We start from the raw sequence: 15,465 nt of genomic DNA on the forward strand, positions 1-15,465 counted from the left end.
GCACTGTGTGCCAGGACCGGCAATATTAACTACTACTGGCGCGCCAGCTTCCCCCTCTACCGCGTAACTACAGTGACACTAGCCTACAGAATTTCTGAAGAGGAGATCTAAGAGGATTTAATTTCTATAACAGGTTGCGAGCGGCATGGCTTACTTGGAGGTGAAGCAGCTGATACACAGAGATTTGGCTGCCAGAAATGTGCTGATGGAGATAATAATTTGCCAGATTTGCGACTTTGGATTGGCCAGGGTGATAGAGGATGACGAATATTGTCCTCGTCAAGGTGAGTTAATGACAATTTTTAACTATGACTTGAGGTCCAAGTTTAGTTATAATGGCAGTGGAGAAAGATAGGAGAACAGCGTTGGCAATTCTCTGCTTTGCCACTGCCTTCTCTAGATGATAGCCGATACAGGTAAAGATAGAATAGATAATGTCTTTATTTAATCAAAAAAACGATAAAATCGTACACTACTATCATGACTTTTACCCTTCGGTAGCCGCGCCCTACTAAATCACACGAGCAGTCGCGTGTTGTATTTTGTACAACATCTAATTTTCCAAGTGTTGTTTACTGTCAAAAAATATTAATTAATGGATAATTACTTTTCCATCTTCTTGGATTATTTTACGCCTATGAACATTTGGATGATTACCATTTCATAGCCCATAAGGTACATCAAGCAAAGCCATCAATTTTGTGTTATTGGTTCGTTTACAGTCCCCGTATAAGTCTTTCCCTAGCTTATGCACTGTCGCGACTAAATGTTACCTAAAGACTGACCATTGCTCGCTGTGTGGTACTGCAACTCAGTGGAGTGATGGGGGAAAGTTTGGGAATGCATAGGTGACTCATTCACTGACACCACCCCATTCAATATTTTGTGCAGCAAAAAAACGGAGACTGTTGTAATAAACTTCTTAAAACAGCGCGACTGCCCGAAGATTAAACCAAACAATTTATATATGTACCTAAGCAAAAGAATTTTTTTTAATATGAGAAATGTAACACAAGACAAATATTTGACATGTAATACTAACTGGCTATTCTCATTGAAAATGATCGATTATATTCTATTTTGTAAAAAAATATTTTTTTCAATGATTTAATAATTATAATTATTTTTATTAAAATAGTTGGGATCAATTTTTGTTGTTAATTGATTAACTTTTCACATTGTAAAAATACTATCTTTATAGCTATAGTGAGGTCACGTTATAATGGCAGTGGCCGACGTTGCCGGTTCTCTGTCTTGTCAATGCCTTCTATAAACGGTAGCTGATACAGGTTTATTGATGTAATATTAACTGTTCATTCTCGTTTGAAATAATAAATTATATTTTATTAGGCAAGAAATTATATTTTTCAATGATTTGATAATGAATTCTTATAATAATTGAGATTATATTTTTGTTGTTGATTTATTCTCTTTTCACAGTGGTATAAAACAATCTGGCTAGAAAAAGATAGCGCTATCTTCTTTGTCGATTGATAGACTACAGTGAGGTACACGTTAAAATGGCGGCAGTGTTTGATTAGCAATGGTATTGCTATCTTTGTCTATCGTTTACCGAAGCGGATAGCACTATCTCTTTCTCGCTTTGCTATATTGTCAGATCGTCTTTTAACAATGTAGAATCGATAATTAATTAACAAAATATTTCATCTTAATTATGAAAACTCATTATAAAAGTATTGAAAAATATAATTTCTTGCTTTATAAAATATAATTGATTATTTTGAATGAGAATGAAAGTTAATATTGCATCATAAAACCTGTATCAGCTACCGTCTATAGAAGGCATTGACAAGACAGAGGATCGGCAACGTTGTTCTCCTATCTTTCTTCACTGCCATTATAACATGGACCTCAGTGTAAGAAAAAAATAGGATAGAATATGACAATTTCATGAATTGAGCTCTCCAGCCTCCTACGTGCTCCTTTGGAAAAAGAGCTCCTTGGTTGAAAAAGACAATCTATGGTACACATCAGTTTCAGCTGGTTACCAAAAGTTTTTTAACCAGATCACTCCCGTGTTATCGGATGGGCACGTTAAACTGTCGGTCCCGGCTGAAGTATGACAGTCGTAAGGCCCATTGACGGCTTAAATTATATATTCAGGCGGTGGGACCTTCCCGCAAGGGACTCCCCACCACAAAAGCCATACGAATTACTTTTTAGCTTGTTAATTCATGTTATTTTCAATTATTAAAATTAATTGAAAAAAATAATAAATTCTTTGTAATTGGATGGAATATTTTGAATATGGGGTTCAATTTGGGGATTTTATTTTTCAAGTTATGATTCTTCCTTATCTTCCATCAAGATGAAAAAAATTAATATTTTGAAAATTTCAACATATTCTTCATATTTTGAACATATTCTTATTTCAATAATGCATTTGAATCTTATAATAGTAGGCAGCATTTATTTTAGAGTTTTGTGGTAGTTTCCATTTTTGACAGAGGTTAGAGGGAGGGATAATCCACAATGAGTTAACAAATATTTGAAAAGATTTAATTCCTGAATTCTATGATTTTTTAAGTTGAGTTTCTGCCGGTGTTTTCAAGAACAATAAAGCTGGAAAATAATGTTGGATTATGTTATTTTCATCGGTTTCAATATCTCCTCCCTTGTGATGAAGTCTCCTGGAGTCGAACGAAGCAAGTCTTTCGACTGACAGTAATTAATTATTTAATAATTCAATCATTTATATGATTTTTATATTATTCGATGTAAAATGAACAATTTCACGATCAAAAACTGTGGGACTCTAATATTCTTGAAATGTATGAACTCAGGGCTACTTACTCTTGTATTTTAAAATAGAATCATAGTACCCTTTGAAATTAATACAATTTTTAATCTTATTCTATTATTTTATTACTTTCAAAGAGTACTATAATTCTATTTCATAAACTTTAATAGTGTATATTTTAAATCGTTTTTGTTATTAATAAATTTACTAAGGCTTTCATTTGTTTCCAGGATCTAGATTCCCTGTGAAATGGACCTCTCCCGAGGCGATTGTATATGGACGATTTTCGATAAAGTCCGATGTCTGGTCATACGGTATACTTCTAATGGAGCTCTTCACATACGGCCAAGTTCCTTATCCAGGTAAGATTTCGAACTAATATAATACAGTATTATATAGCTTTTTTTTTTGTTTTGTTTGAAAGCTTACTAACCACATAAGATTCATTTGAAACATAATTCCATCTGAAATTACCCATAATAACATTTCTCTTTATTCATTTATTTTATGTATTTATTATTCTATTCAAGAAAGCACTGATCGAGAGAAAGAAAAACTAAGGATATTCCTTATACTATCTCTCTCCCAAATATAGATCACTTTTCATTATAATACTAGTAATATACCACCCATCTATATATATAAAGCGAAATGGCACTCACTCACTGACTGACTGACTGCTGACTCACTCATCTCACTCACTCGCATAACTAAAAATCTACCGGACCAAAAACGTTCAAATTTGGTAGGTATTTCAGTTGGCCCTTTAGAGGCGCACTAAGAATCTTTGGCAATATTTTAACTCTAGGTTGTTTTTAAGGTTTAAAGTTCCACTTTTAGCATGTATATTCTTCTCCCAATCTCTTAATTATAATTGAAATTTCCATATCATATGTTACTATAGAACTATAATCTAGATAGAGTACCTATTCGAACAGTTGTTAACTGGCAACTAAATTAATAATAATTTTCAGGTTGGCATTAAGTTGAGTTGACTTTGTTAGGTTGGCACCAAGTTGAAGATTAAAATGCATTTATCGCGGAAAACTTGATTGGGCACTGCTACTTCAATCCTGGGAATATATATTCTAGCCGTCAGGCTCGCTTCGCTCGCCATATCCGTTTAGCCAGACGTTTAGTCTGGACCCCCGACTGGACTGTCCTAACATGATAAAAATGCAGGAGAGCGAAGCGAGCCTGCTAATCTCATTCTTGGACGATCCGTCGGGGTCCAGGGGCGGAGCCCCCTGGCTAGACGATATTGCGAGCGAAGCGAGCCTCGACGGCTAGTATAATATATATCTTTTCTATATAGTCCGAAGGTCGTCTATTCAGGTGAGATTTATGTAGCTCCTACTTGATTGCAGATAAAAATATAAATGAGAGATTGCTTCAACAACATTCCATTTGTATTTACTTTTAATAATTATGCTATCTACATATTTGATTGTTTTCAAGTTGTTTGCTTACAAAATGATTTTATTTAATATCCGAGTTATAACTGAAAACGATGCTTCAATGAAGTCATAAATCAACACTGGAGTTTGAAACTGAAGTTTGAGAATTTTTTTTAGAGCTGTGGATAACAAATAGTGTGTAGGTTTTTGATTTTGTATTCACATTTTTTTAATAAGTGCAATATTTCTAAAGTTTTTAATTTATTGTGATTCATTTAGAGTATAAAATCAACCTTCAAAATTCAAAATTTTAAATCATCATTTCTGGACCGAAAATCAAGTGACGAAGCAGTGTGTGACTATATAACCTTATCTTTTGGACAACATTAACATTTTATCAAAATTTTTGGAGAGAAATAGTACAGGCTTAGCCTAGTTTTTCCTCCAATGTCATAATTGTATTATGATTATAGTATTTTATACAATAAATAAATAAATTAGACCTATACTTGAATTATGTGCTGGAACATCCTGACAACTATGGTAACCCTTGCAAAGCAGTTCCATATTTGAATAATTCATTAATTTGATACCGGTACTGAAGATATTATTCTTATTTTATAGAAAATATTTTTTTTTAATATATATAAAATTATAAATAAATTTCTTCTATGTTAGGTTTTGAAGCATCTAAATTTAAAAAAACTATTTTGTGAAAATAAAATTAAGGACAGAAAATTTAGTGAATTTTGTGATTATGAATCGTGTGAACAACTACAAGACAACGTATTTGGGACTATGTGTAACCTCATCTAAATTTGGGAGAGGAATAGCACGAGGTTACCTTATTTTTTCTCTCCCTATCATTTTCATGATGTACTTATCGTATGAATCAATAAAGAATAATTATTACCTCATTAATTTTCTGGGATATTCCATGAATTTTGCAGATTTTTGGAATATCTCAATTCAATTTATATGGACTTGAAACCGCTTACATTAAACTCCAAATTTTACCTGAGATTTAACCATTTTAGAACTTAGTATTGCCACTAAAAATGAATTGAGTCAATGGTTATTGAAAACTGTGGTTTATTGAACGTGGACTATTTCCCATTAGTTTTTCATTTCATATGATTGTGTAACCTTATCTAAATTTGGGAGAGGAATAGGCACTAGTTACCTTTTTTCTCTCCCTATCATTTTCATGATGTACTTTTCGTATGAATCAATAAAGAAATATTATTACCTCATTAATTTTCTGGGATATTCCATGAATTTTGCACATTTTTTGGAATATCCAATCAATTATATGGACTTGAAATTAACCGATTACATTAAACTCCAAATTTTGCCTGAGATTTAACCATTTTAGAACATAGTATTGCCACTAAAAATGAATTGAGTCAATGGTTATTAAAAACTGTGGTTTATTGAACGTGGACTATTTTCCATTAGTTTTTCATTTCATATGATTGTGTAAACTTATCTAAATTTGGGAGAGGAATAGCACAAGGTTACCTTATTTTTTCTCTCCCTATCATTTTGATGATGTACTTGTTGTATGAATCGATAAAGTATAATGAATTATTGTAAATAAGAATTTCAGATAGGCCTTTTGCCTATGTATTATAGTATTACAGTATATTTCTTATATTTATAGTTTATTCAGTATATTTAGTTTCTCATAACATTTTTTTTCTTCACTAATATAAAATAGTTTCTCTTTGAATTTCTTTCTCTCAATTTTCAATTTCTTTTTATGGTGATTATTGTAGTTTTATTTTGATTGGGGAACAATTTTTGGGATTTTCCGTGTGCTCCCATATTGTTGTAAATAAATAAATAAATTATATTAAACAGAGGAATATTTTACAATCAAAACTCATATTTTATTTATGTTTAATTGCAGGAATGCATGGGAGAGAGGTAATCGAACAGGTGAAAGAGGCTACAGAATGCCGAAACCCACCTCGCACATGATCCCCGATCCAATCTACAGGCTGATGCTCCAATGCTGGGATGCCGCTCCGGACAAGAGACCACTTCGAGTTCCTCAACACTACTTTGAAGACTTTACCATCACATCCGAACTGCCATACAGAGAAGTCAGTGATTAAACAGTGTCAGGACACAAATACTGGATAGTATTTACAATTGAAATCTAGAATCGATTTTTACAGCGCAAGAATCGATTCATTGATAATTTTTCCATCCCTAAGGGCCGGATCCGAGCTCGGGGTTTAGCTAAGTTCTAGACTTTAAACAGCTGAGTCAGAAAATTAGCTTTTCAAAACTGGGCGTAGTCGCAGTTTTTATAACTGTAGTCGCAGTTTTTATTCTCTCATTTAAAAAAAATAGAAACCAGAGATCCATTAGCATTAATGTTATTATATTAAATTCTAAATAATATATATTCATGCCAGATTTCATCAATTTTTTAAATTTCCATGTTCCATGCAATAGACCAAGACTTAATATGCTATTTCAGATAGTTTGTCAGAAACGTTCACCATTTCAATTCCTACAAAATATCTAATTTTTTTAAATTTTGAATTGAAAATTTCTTTATTCATCAAAATGCACAAAAATACATTGAACAGTGTCAAATTACAACAAGAATTATTAATATCGTCACAAAAATCATCCTTTACACATAAAGAAGTCACAAATTTGATAAAAAAAAAATCTAAAATCTTGCAGTCAAATTGACATACTCCTCAAGAGTATAGGGATAGTCCCACCAAATATTCCTTCAATTTTTTGTTGTAGGTATTCAACCTCCTCTATTTCTTTCAATCTTCTAGGAAGTATATTGAAACATTTTCTCCCCATGAAAAATGTTTTTTTTTTTAAAGAAACTTACCTGAATAGAACAATGAGATGTACAATAGACTAAACCCATTCCTTGACCCCTTTTATGACCGCTTCAATATGTTCAAAAAATCTTGTGAAAAATTATGTGCTCAATTGAGAATAAATTATTATTTTTGAGCTCTACTAACTCTCTTTTTTTCAATTGTTTCTTCTTTCTTTTAATTTAAATATTTTTCATCCTATACCCTTTTACTAACTTTCTGGAATCTAACCAATATATCGTTCTCTTCTAATCTTATTTGTTATAGCCTACTGAATTGTGAATATTTAATGAATTGCGATATTATTTTCTTTTCTCTTATTTATTTTTTAATTGTAACGTTACTCTATCAAATTGTCATTAAGGCTCGTACTGGAGTTGTCTGTGAGCTTTTCTATGTTTTTATGGAAAATAAATAAATAAATACTAAAATAAATAAATAAATAAATAATAAATAAATAAATAAATAATAAATAAAAAATAAATAAATAAATAATAAAAAAATAAATAAATAAATAAATACATAAATAAATGAATAAATAGATAAATAAATAAATAAATTTCTATAATTGGAAACGGGTTTCCTTGACGGAATCAAACCTTTCTAAATAATTCAAAATAGCTGAAACTTTACACTATTCTCTCTTTATTTTATTTTGTGTTTAATTTTCTAGTTTTTTGAAATTTAATTCAAACGTGACTTGACAATGACTACGACTACGCCCCGTTTCAGAAAGCCAATTTTCTGACTCCAGCTGTTAAGTATAGAGCTTAGCCAAATCCCGAGCTCGGAACCGGCTCTTAGTGCCGGTGCACAACAGCCGGTTAAATTTTAACCGTGATAATTCCACGAGAACCAATCAGAGAAGCCGTATTTTCAAAAACGCCTTCTCTGATTGGTTCTCGTGAAATTAATCACAGTTAAAATTTAACCGGCTGTTGTGCAACCGGCCCTTAGTGTCGGAACACAATCCCGTGAAACAGTAGGCTACTGAACAGTGTTCTTAAATTCACATCCATTCTATTCTTGTTGGAGCCTTCTTTTCAGGTTAGTAGAAAAACTTTGAGTTTCAAATGAATAATCAATAAGGAAACTATATTGAGGTCCACGTTATAATGGCAGTGTTTGATTAGCAATGGCATTGCTATCCTTGTCTATCATTCAACAAAGCTGATAGAGCTATCTCTTTCCCGCTTTGATCTGTTGCCAGATGTCTTTCAACAACGAGTAGAATTAATACCGAAATCAATTAAAAAAATATTTTTTTATTTTAATTATGAAATATCATTATAAAACTATTGAAAAATATAATGACATCCATGGTCGTCGTTCTAATTACCAGTGTTTTATTTTCTCCAAAGGAGCAGCCCATGCATGGAGGCTCATCTATAGTGAGGTCCACGTTATAATGACAGTGTTTGATTGGCAATGAATGGTATTGCTATCTTTGTACCTATCATTCAACAGTAATTTTAATATCTAACAAGATGATGCAGTCACGTGTCGTGGTCTTGTTGCACTCAAGTCATGGTTAGAATGATACCTCCATTCTGTATGCATTCTGTGGCGGAAAGGTTGCTCATGAGTCATGACTGACAGATGTTTCGTCTGCTGCTAATAATATATTTGTAAACAAAACTAGGACCTAACCTATTCATTGTATAATCAATTAAAATGGGAACCAACAAGTGATTGGAGTAGGATTTTTTCTTTTCTCTATATTCAACAAAGCGGATAGAGCTATCTCTTTCTTGCTTAGCTCTGTTGCCAGATCGTCTATCAACAACGTAGAATTGATAATTAGTTACCAAAATCTTTATTCCAATTATGAAATTATGAAAAATATAATTTATTGCTTAATAAAATATAATTGATCCTATACCCTTTTACTAACTTTCTGGAATCTAACCAATATATCGTTCTCTTCTAATCTTATTTGTTATAGCCTACTGAATTGTGAATATTTAATGAATTGCGATATTATTTTCTTTTCTCTTATTTTCTTTTTAAATTGTAACGTTACTCTATCAAATGTGTCATTAAGGCTCGTACTGGAGTTTGTCTGTGAGCTTTTCTATGTTTTTATGAAATAAATAAATAAATAAATAAATAAATAAATAAATAAATAAATAAATAAATAAATAAAAAATAAATAAATAAATAAATAAATAAATAAATAAATAGATAATAAATAGATAAATAAATAAATAAATAAATAAATTTCTATAATTGGAAACTGGTTTCCTTGACGGAATCAAAACTTTTCTAAATAATTCAAAATAGCTGAAACTTTACACTATTCTCTCTTTATTTTATTTTGTGTTTAATTTTCTAGTTTTTTGAAATTTAATTCAAACGTGACTTTGACAATGATTACGACAACGCCCCGTTTCAGAAAGCCAATTTTCTGACTCCAGCTGTTTAAAGTCTAGAGCTTAGCCAAATCCCAAGCTCGGAAACCGGCTCTTAGTGCCGGTTGCACAACAGCCGGTTAAATTTTAACCTTGATTAATTCCACAAGAACCAATCAGAGAAGCCGTATTTTCAAAAACGCCTTCTCTGATTGGTTCTCGTGGAATTAATCACAGTTAAAATTTAACCGGCTGTTGTGCAACCGGCACATAGTGTCAGAACACAATCCCGTGAAATGGTAGGCTACTGAACAGTGTTCTGAAATTCACATCCATTCTATTCTTGTTGGAGCCTTCTTTTCAGGTTAGTAGAAAAACTTTGCTTGAGTTTCAAATGAATACTCAATAAGAAACTACAGTAAGGTCCACGTTATAATGGCAGTGTTTGATTAGCAATGGTATTGCTATCCTTGTCTATCATTCAACAAAGCTGATAGAGCTATCTCTTTCCCGCTTTGATCTGTTGCCAGATCGTCTTTCAACAACGAGTAGAATTGATACCGAAATCAATTGAACAAATATTTTATTTTAATTATGAAAATTCATTATAAAACTATTGAAAAATATAAAGACCATCCATGGTCATGGTTTTAATTACCAGTGTTTTATTTTCTCCAAAGGAGCAGCCCATGCATGGAGGCTCATCTATAGTGAGGTCCACGTTATAAGGGCAGTGTTTGATTGGCAATGAATGGTATTGCTATCTTTGTCTATCATTCAACAAAGCTGATAGAGCTATCTCTTTCTTGCTTAGCTCTGTTGCCAGATCGTCTATCAACAACGTAGAATTAATAATTAGTTAACAAAATATTTTATTTCAATTATGAAATTATTGAAAAATATAATTTATTGCTTAATAAAATATAATTGATTATTTTAAACGAATATGAACAGTTAGTATTGCATCAATGACCTGTATCAGCTACTGTCTATAGAAGACATTGACAAGACAGAGGATCGGCAACGTTGTTCTCTTATCTTTCTCCACTGCCATTATAACGTGGACCTCACTATATGAAAGTTGGCTGTGAAACTCAAACACAACCTGTGACTTCATAATATTATTCCGAAATATTTGAAACTCATTTCCAAGAATTTGTGACTGACAATATTTTCTCCGTGTAAAAAGTGTTTATCATTCATTCATCATGACTGAATGAATGTAAAAAGGTGCTTTGAAAGACCTTTGTATATGGACTTAATATTGTACAAAATAATCTGAATTGATGTCTCTGTCGATATGATATATTTTAGTACTTTAGATGCTGAATTATTGCAGTAGTCTTGGCTGTTCACTCTCATATTGTAAGATGTGTGGTGTGTGAAAATTGATTTTCGAGATATATCTTGATGATAGTTTAAGTTTATTTTGCCTGTAACTGATAATTCTGGTGCCATTCAATATACTTTTGAATATGATTGTCAAGAACGGGTGCTCTATCAATAATAAGTTAAATTTGTAATATCTGTCTAATTTTCAATCGCCAGATTGAGTGACCATTATTCAGTAAATATATCATTTCACAGATGGAAATTACTGAAATATTGCATTTATTCAAATGTTAATGAATTGATAACTATGATTTTTTAGAATTTCCATATAGCTGTTCACCCTGTTGTCAATATTTGCAGTAGCAGAAGACTTCGGGGTGATTTGCAGCATTTTATTTGGATTTTTGTTTAGTAATAGGTATTCTATCAGTTCAATTAAAATTTGAAAATGAACCCCTGAGTGGTGTAAATCTGGAGGCATGACCTACTCATTAAGTACCGTTATTTCTATCATGATAAACACAAACTAAAGCTGCGTTTACACCAAAGTTATTAACAAAATGTTTTCCGTCCTTATAGATTCTATCAGATTGAACATAACTTATCATACACATGATGTGCATATGTGGATGTCAAGCTCCGTTTAATCTTATAGAATGTAATGACAGAAAAATGAACATTTTGTTAATAACTTTGGTGTAAAATCAGCTTAATGATTGCTTTTTGTGTAGTTGAGAAGTTGATATTGTGGTAATTATTCATATTGAATGAAAAAGACTAAGAAATTGTCAAAAACCACAGCTTTATTGATACTTAGAAAGACCGGTTTCGGTTATTACACCATTGTCATAAGGCATGATTTATCAATAAATCTGTGGTTTTTGACAATTTCTTAGTCTTTTTCATTCAATTAATCATTGCTTCTGCTAATACAGAACTGTAATGTACTACTGATACAAACTTCTTTACCCTTTGAACCCTTGCTCATTTTAAAGATGCATTAGAGCTTTGAATTTTATAAAACTGTATCTGCAACTAATGAGAATACAAAATATATAGCAAAATCTTTTCGAAGTGAACCTGTTACAAAAACAGTGAAATATTCAAATTATTTATTGAATTTGTTTTAAATTTTATTTGAAAATAAAGTTTTGAATATTATTAAATATTGAAATTCATTATTCAAATCAAATTCCTCGTGAATAGCAGAAGGTCAAACTTATTTTTTCCATCCCTAACAATTAAATTATGTAACTTAAGAAATGACAAATTCGCCTGACTTAGAAACTGAACAGATATCATCTTAGGCTCAACTCACACTTACGCGACTCGGGTCGAGAAGAGACTCGACTCTAGTCGAGAGCATGTGTTTCCAAATGGTGACACTCCGACCAGTCGATTCTAGTCTCCGTGACGTCATCCATTTGAAAACTCATGCTCTCAACTAGAATCGAGTCTCTTCTCGACCTGAGTCGCGTAAGTGTGAGTTGAGTCTTTGACTCTAAGATATTAAAATATCATCTTAGATATTAAACTTTCCAAGTTGGTATGTTACTACTCTTTCAAATTACGTTTATTCAACCATCTATAAATAACTGTACGGTATGTTATTGTTAAGCATTAGTCTGTATATAAAAAAAAAATGTTCAATTTATAAGAAACTGATTAAAATGGTTTCAAATGTACCGAATTACAAAACTTTTTGAATGTATCCAACTATAAAATATTGCAACTTTTATTCTTTCCAAAAAGCTCAAACATGAAAAAAACAGAATAAACTATAACTTCAATAAAAAAGTATTTTTGAACGTTATTGATCAATATTTGTATTAAATAGAATTTTATTTTGGAGTTTAGTAGATTTTGACTCATTACCCCCTTCAATAATTGTTTTATAAAGAAAAGTACTTAATATTTTAGTGAAGCTGATATTTTATTGTACAATATAAAAGTAATACGCATTTAAGTTTTCAAGTCTTGAAGCGTTAATTTATTTATTGCATTGATTCGATTTTATTATTATCATAACCAATTTCAAAATAATTTACCCAATATTGTGATGTGATTTTTTAGTATTTTTCATTCAATTAATCATTGCTTCTGCTAATACAGAACGGTAATGTACTACTGATACAAACTTCTTTACCCTTTGAACCCTTGCTCATTTTAAAGATGCATTAGAGCTTTGATATTTTATAAAACTGTATCTGCAACTAATGAGAATACAAAATATATAGCAAAATCTTTTCGAAGTGAACCTGTTACAAAAACAGTGAAATATTCAAATTATTTATTGAATTTGTTTTAAATTTTATTTGAAAATAAAGTTTTGAATATTATTAAATATTGAAATTCATTATTCAAATCAAATTCCTCGTGAATAGCAGAAGGTCAAACTTATTTTTTCCATCCCTAACAATTAAATTATGTAACTTAAGAAATGACAAATTCGCCTGACTTAGAAACTGAACAGATATCATCTTAGGCTCAACTCACACTTACGCGACTCGGGTCGAGAAGAGACTCGACTCTAGTCGAGAGCATGTGTTTCCAAATGGTGACACTCCGACCAGTCGATTCTAGTCTCCGTGACGTCATCCATTTGAAAACTCATGCTCTCAACTAGAATCGAGTCTCTTCTCGACCTGAGTCGCGTAAGTGTGAGTTGAGTCTTTGACTCTAAGATATTAAAATATCATCTTAGATATTAAACTTTCCAAGTTGGTATGTTACTACTCTTTCAAATTACGTTTATTCAACCATCTATAAATAACTGTACGGTATGTTATTGTTAAGCATTAGTCTGTATATAAAAAAAAATGTTCAATTTATAAGAAACTGATCAAAATGGTTTCAAAGTGTACCGAATTACAAAACTTTTTGAATGTATCCAACTGTAAAATATTGCAACTTTTATTCTTTCCAAAAAGCTCAAACATGAAAAAAACAGAATAAACAATAACTTCAATAAAAAAGTATTTTTTGAACGTTATTGATCAATATTTGTATTAAATAGAATTTTATTTTGGAGTTTAGTAGATTTTGACTCATTACCCCCTTCAATAATTGTTTTATAAAGAAAAGTACTTAATATTTTAGTGAAGCTGATATTTTATTGTACAATATAAAAGTAATACGCATTTAAGTTTTCAAGTCTTGAAGCGTTAATTTATTTATTGCATTGATTCGATTTTATTATTATCATAACCAATTTCAAAATAATTTACCCAATATTGTGATGTGATTTTTTAGTATTTTACCAATCTTATTACTCAAGTTTTTGTAAATATATTATTATTATCATTTTAGTGATTTCTTGATAGTGCTAATTTATATTAAAATGAAGAAAAATATAAGTCGAAGTTAATTTGGCAGTATGGACACTACGGTACTTATTTGAAGAAAACATCATTCATTGATATGTTTTTTTTAGAAAGCAACGTTTCTATTTAAATACTACAGTAGCCTATGTATTTGTAAATAATAGCCTATTGTAGATGCCCATTTAAATTATTTTACCGTTGTTACAAAAGTAAGTTAACTTAATACTTTGTATATACTTTTTGTGTGGTAGTTGATTGTAAATAATTTTTGGCAGAAAAATATGTATTGACTGAGAATATGCATAATATTTAGACTAGATCAAGTAGTGAGAATGTATGTTACTCTATTTAAATTATTTAACTCACTTTTCAAGTAAATATTGTAACTTTAAAAAATGAGAGTTGTATAATTTTATATACTAAATACATCATGTATTTACAACATGTCTTGATACTATTTCATTCTAACCTCACCCAATTTACACAGATCGAGGCGCTGATATACAGCCGTGGTATCTCTTATGAAAGCACCTTTGAAGGTTGAAGATCTTTGTAACCTTTATGGGTGATTAAATACGGCTCATATTTATGGCATGACACCTGTTAGGTCAACGTAGGTTAGGTCAAATGATTTGACCTAATTGGTTAGGTCAATTGCTCAAACTTGGTGATATTATGGTCTTTGATGCAAGAAACACGGATCTCGGATCAGATTCCAAAATTCCTTACCGTGAAAATTTTATGTTTGCAGCTTCATACCTAACCTTGTATAGTACAGGGTGATTTTTTTGTCCTGTTACCCTATCTTTAATACATGGTAATTTTTTCCCTAATAAAGGGAAATTTGTTTGTTGCACGAAGTTGGTAGCCCTACTCACTCAGTAACACAAGGCAGTGCGAGTTATTATCCTTAAGCTGTGTAACATTTTGCGATGATTCCGGTCGTGTTATGAACAGAATGTCTTTTACCATAGAACAACGGGTTTTCATTGATCGAATAATAAGCAAGGGTTTATGGCCTCCAAGGTCTCCAGACCTCACATCCCCTGATTACTTTTTGTGGGGCTACATTAAGTCTGAGGCCTTCAAAAACAATCCTCACAATATTGATGAACTGAAAGCCAATATTACAGACTTAATCACGAATATTTCCAATATAACTCTGAAAAAGGTTTCTGCTAATATGGTGAAAAGAGTCCGAGCGTGTATAACCTCAATGGGTGGACATTTTGAGCATATGGTGTAATAATTTTAAGTATCTAAGAAATGTGAGTAATAAAATATAAATTTTCTTTTGTAAATAACAAATATTATTTTTTTATTAATACCCAAATTTCCGTTTATAAATTACATCAAAAATTGGGTAACAGGACTAAAAAATCACCCTGTAGCTGGGGGTGCCAAATTCGGCTCAGACATTTCTCAGGTCAAGCTTCATCTATG

The 15,465-nt window shown here is 31.3% G+C and overlaps 1 protein-coding gene across 1 annotated transcript in view; it reads left to right on the forward strand.

Annotated features, from left to right (window-relative positions):
- Positions 1–6,196, forward strand: part of LOC111047541 (tyrosine-protein kinase Src64B) — a 259,140-nt gene extending 252,944 nt beyond the window's left edge. Inside the window, exons 10-12 of the mRNA XM_039429270.1 lie at positions 134–284; positions 2,992–3,123; positions 6,071–6,196. Coding sequence (XP_039285204.1) covers positions 134–284; positions 2,992–3,123; positions 6,071–6,141 — 354 coding nt within the window. The 3' untranslated portion in view covers positions 6,142–6,196. The remainder of the gene's footprint in view (positions 1–133; positions 285–2,991; positions 3,124–6,070) is intronic.
- The last annotated feature ends 9,269 nt before the right edge of the window (positions 6,197–15,465 follow it).

The sequence above is a fragment of the Nilaparvata lugens genome, chromosome 5 (genome assembly GCF_014356525.2).
Source record: "Nilaparvata lugens isolate BPH chromosome 5, ASM1435652v1, whole genome shotgun sequence".
NCBI lineage: Eukaryota > Metazoa > Arthropoda > Insecta > Hemiptera > Delphacidae > Nilaparvata > Nilaparvata lugens.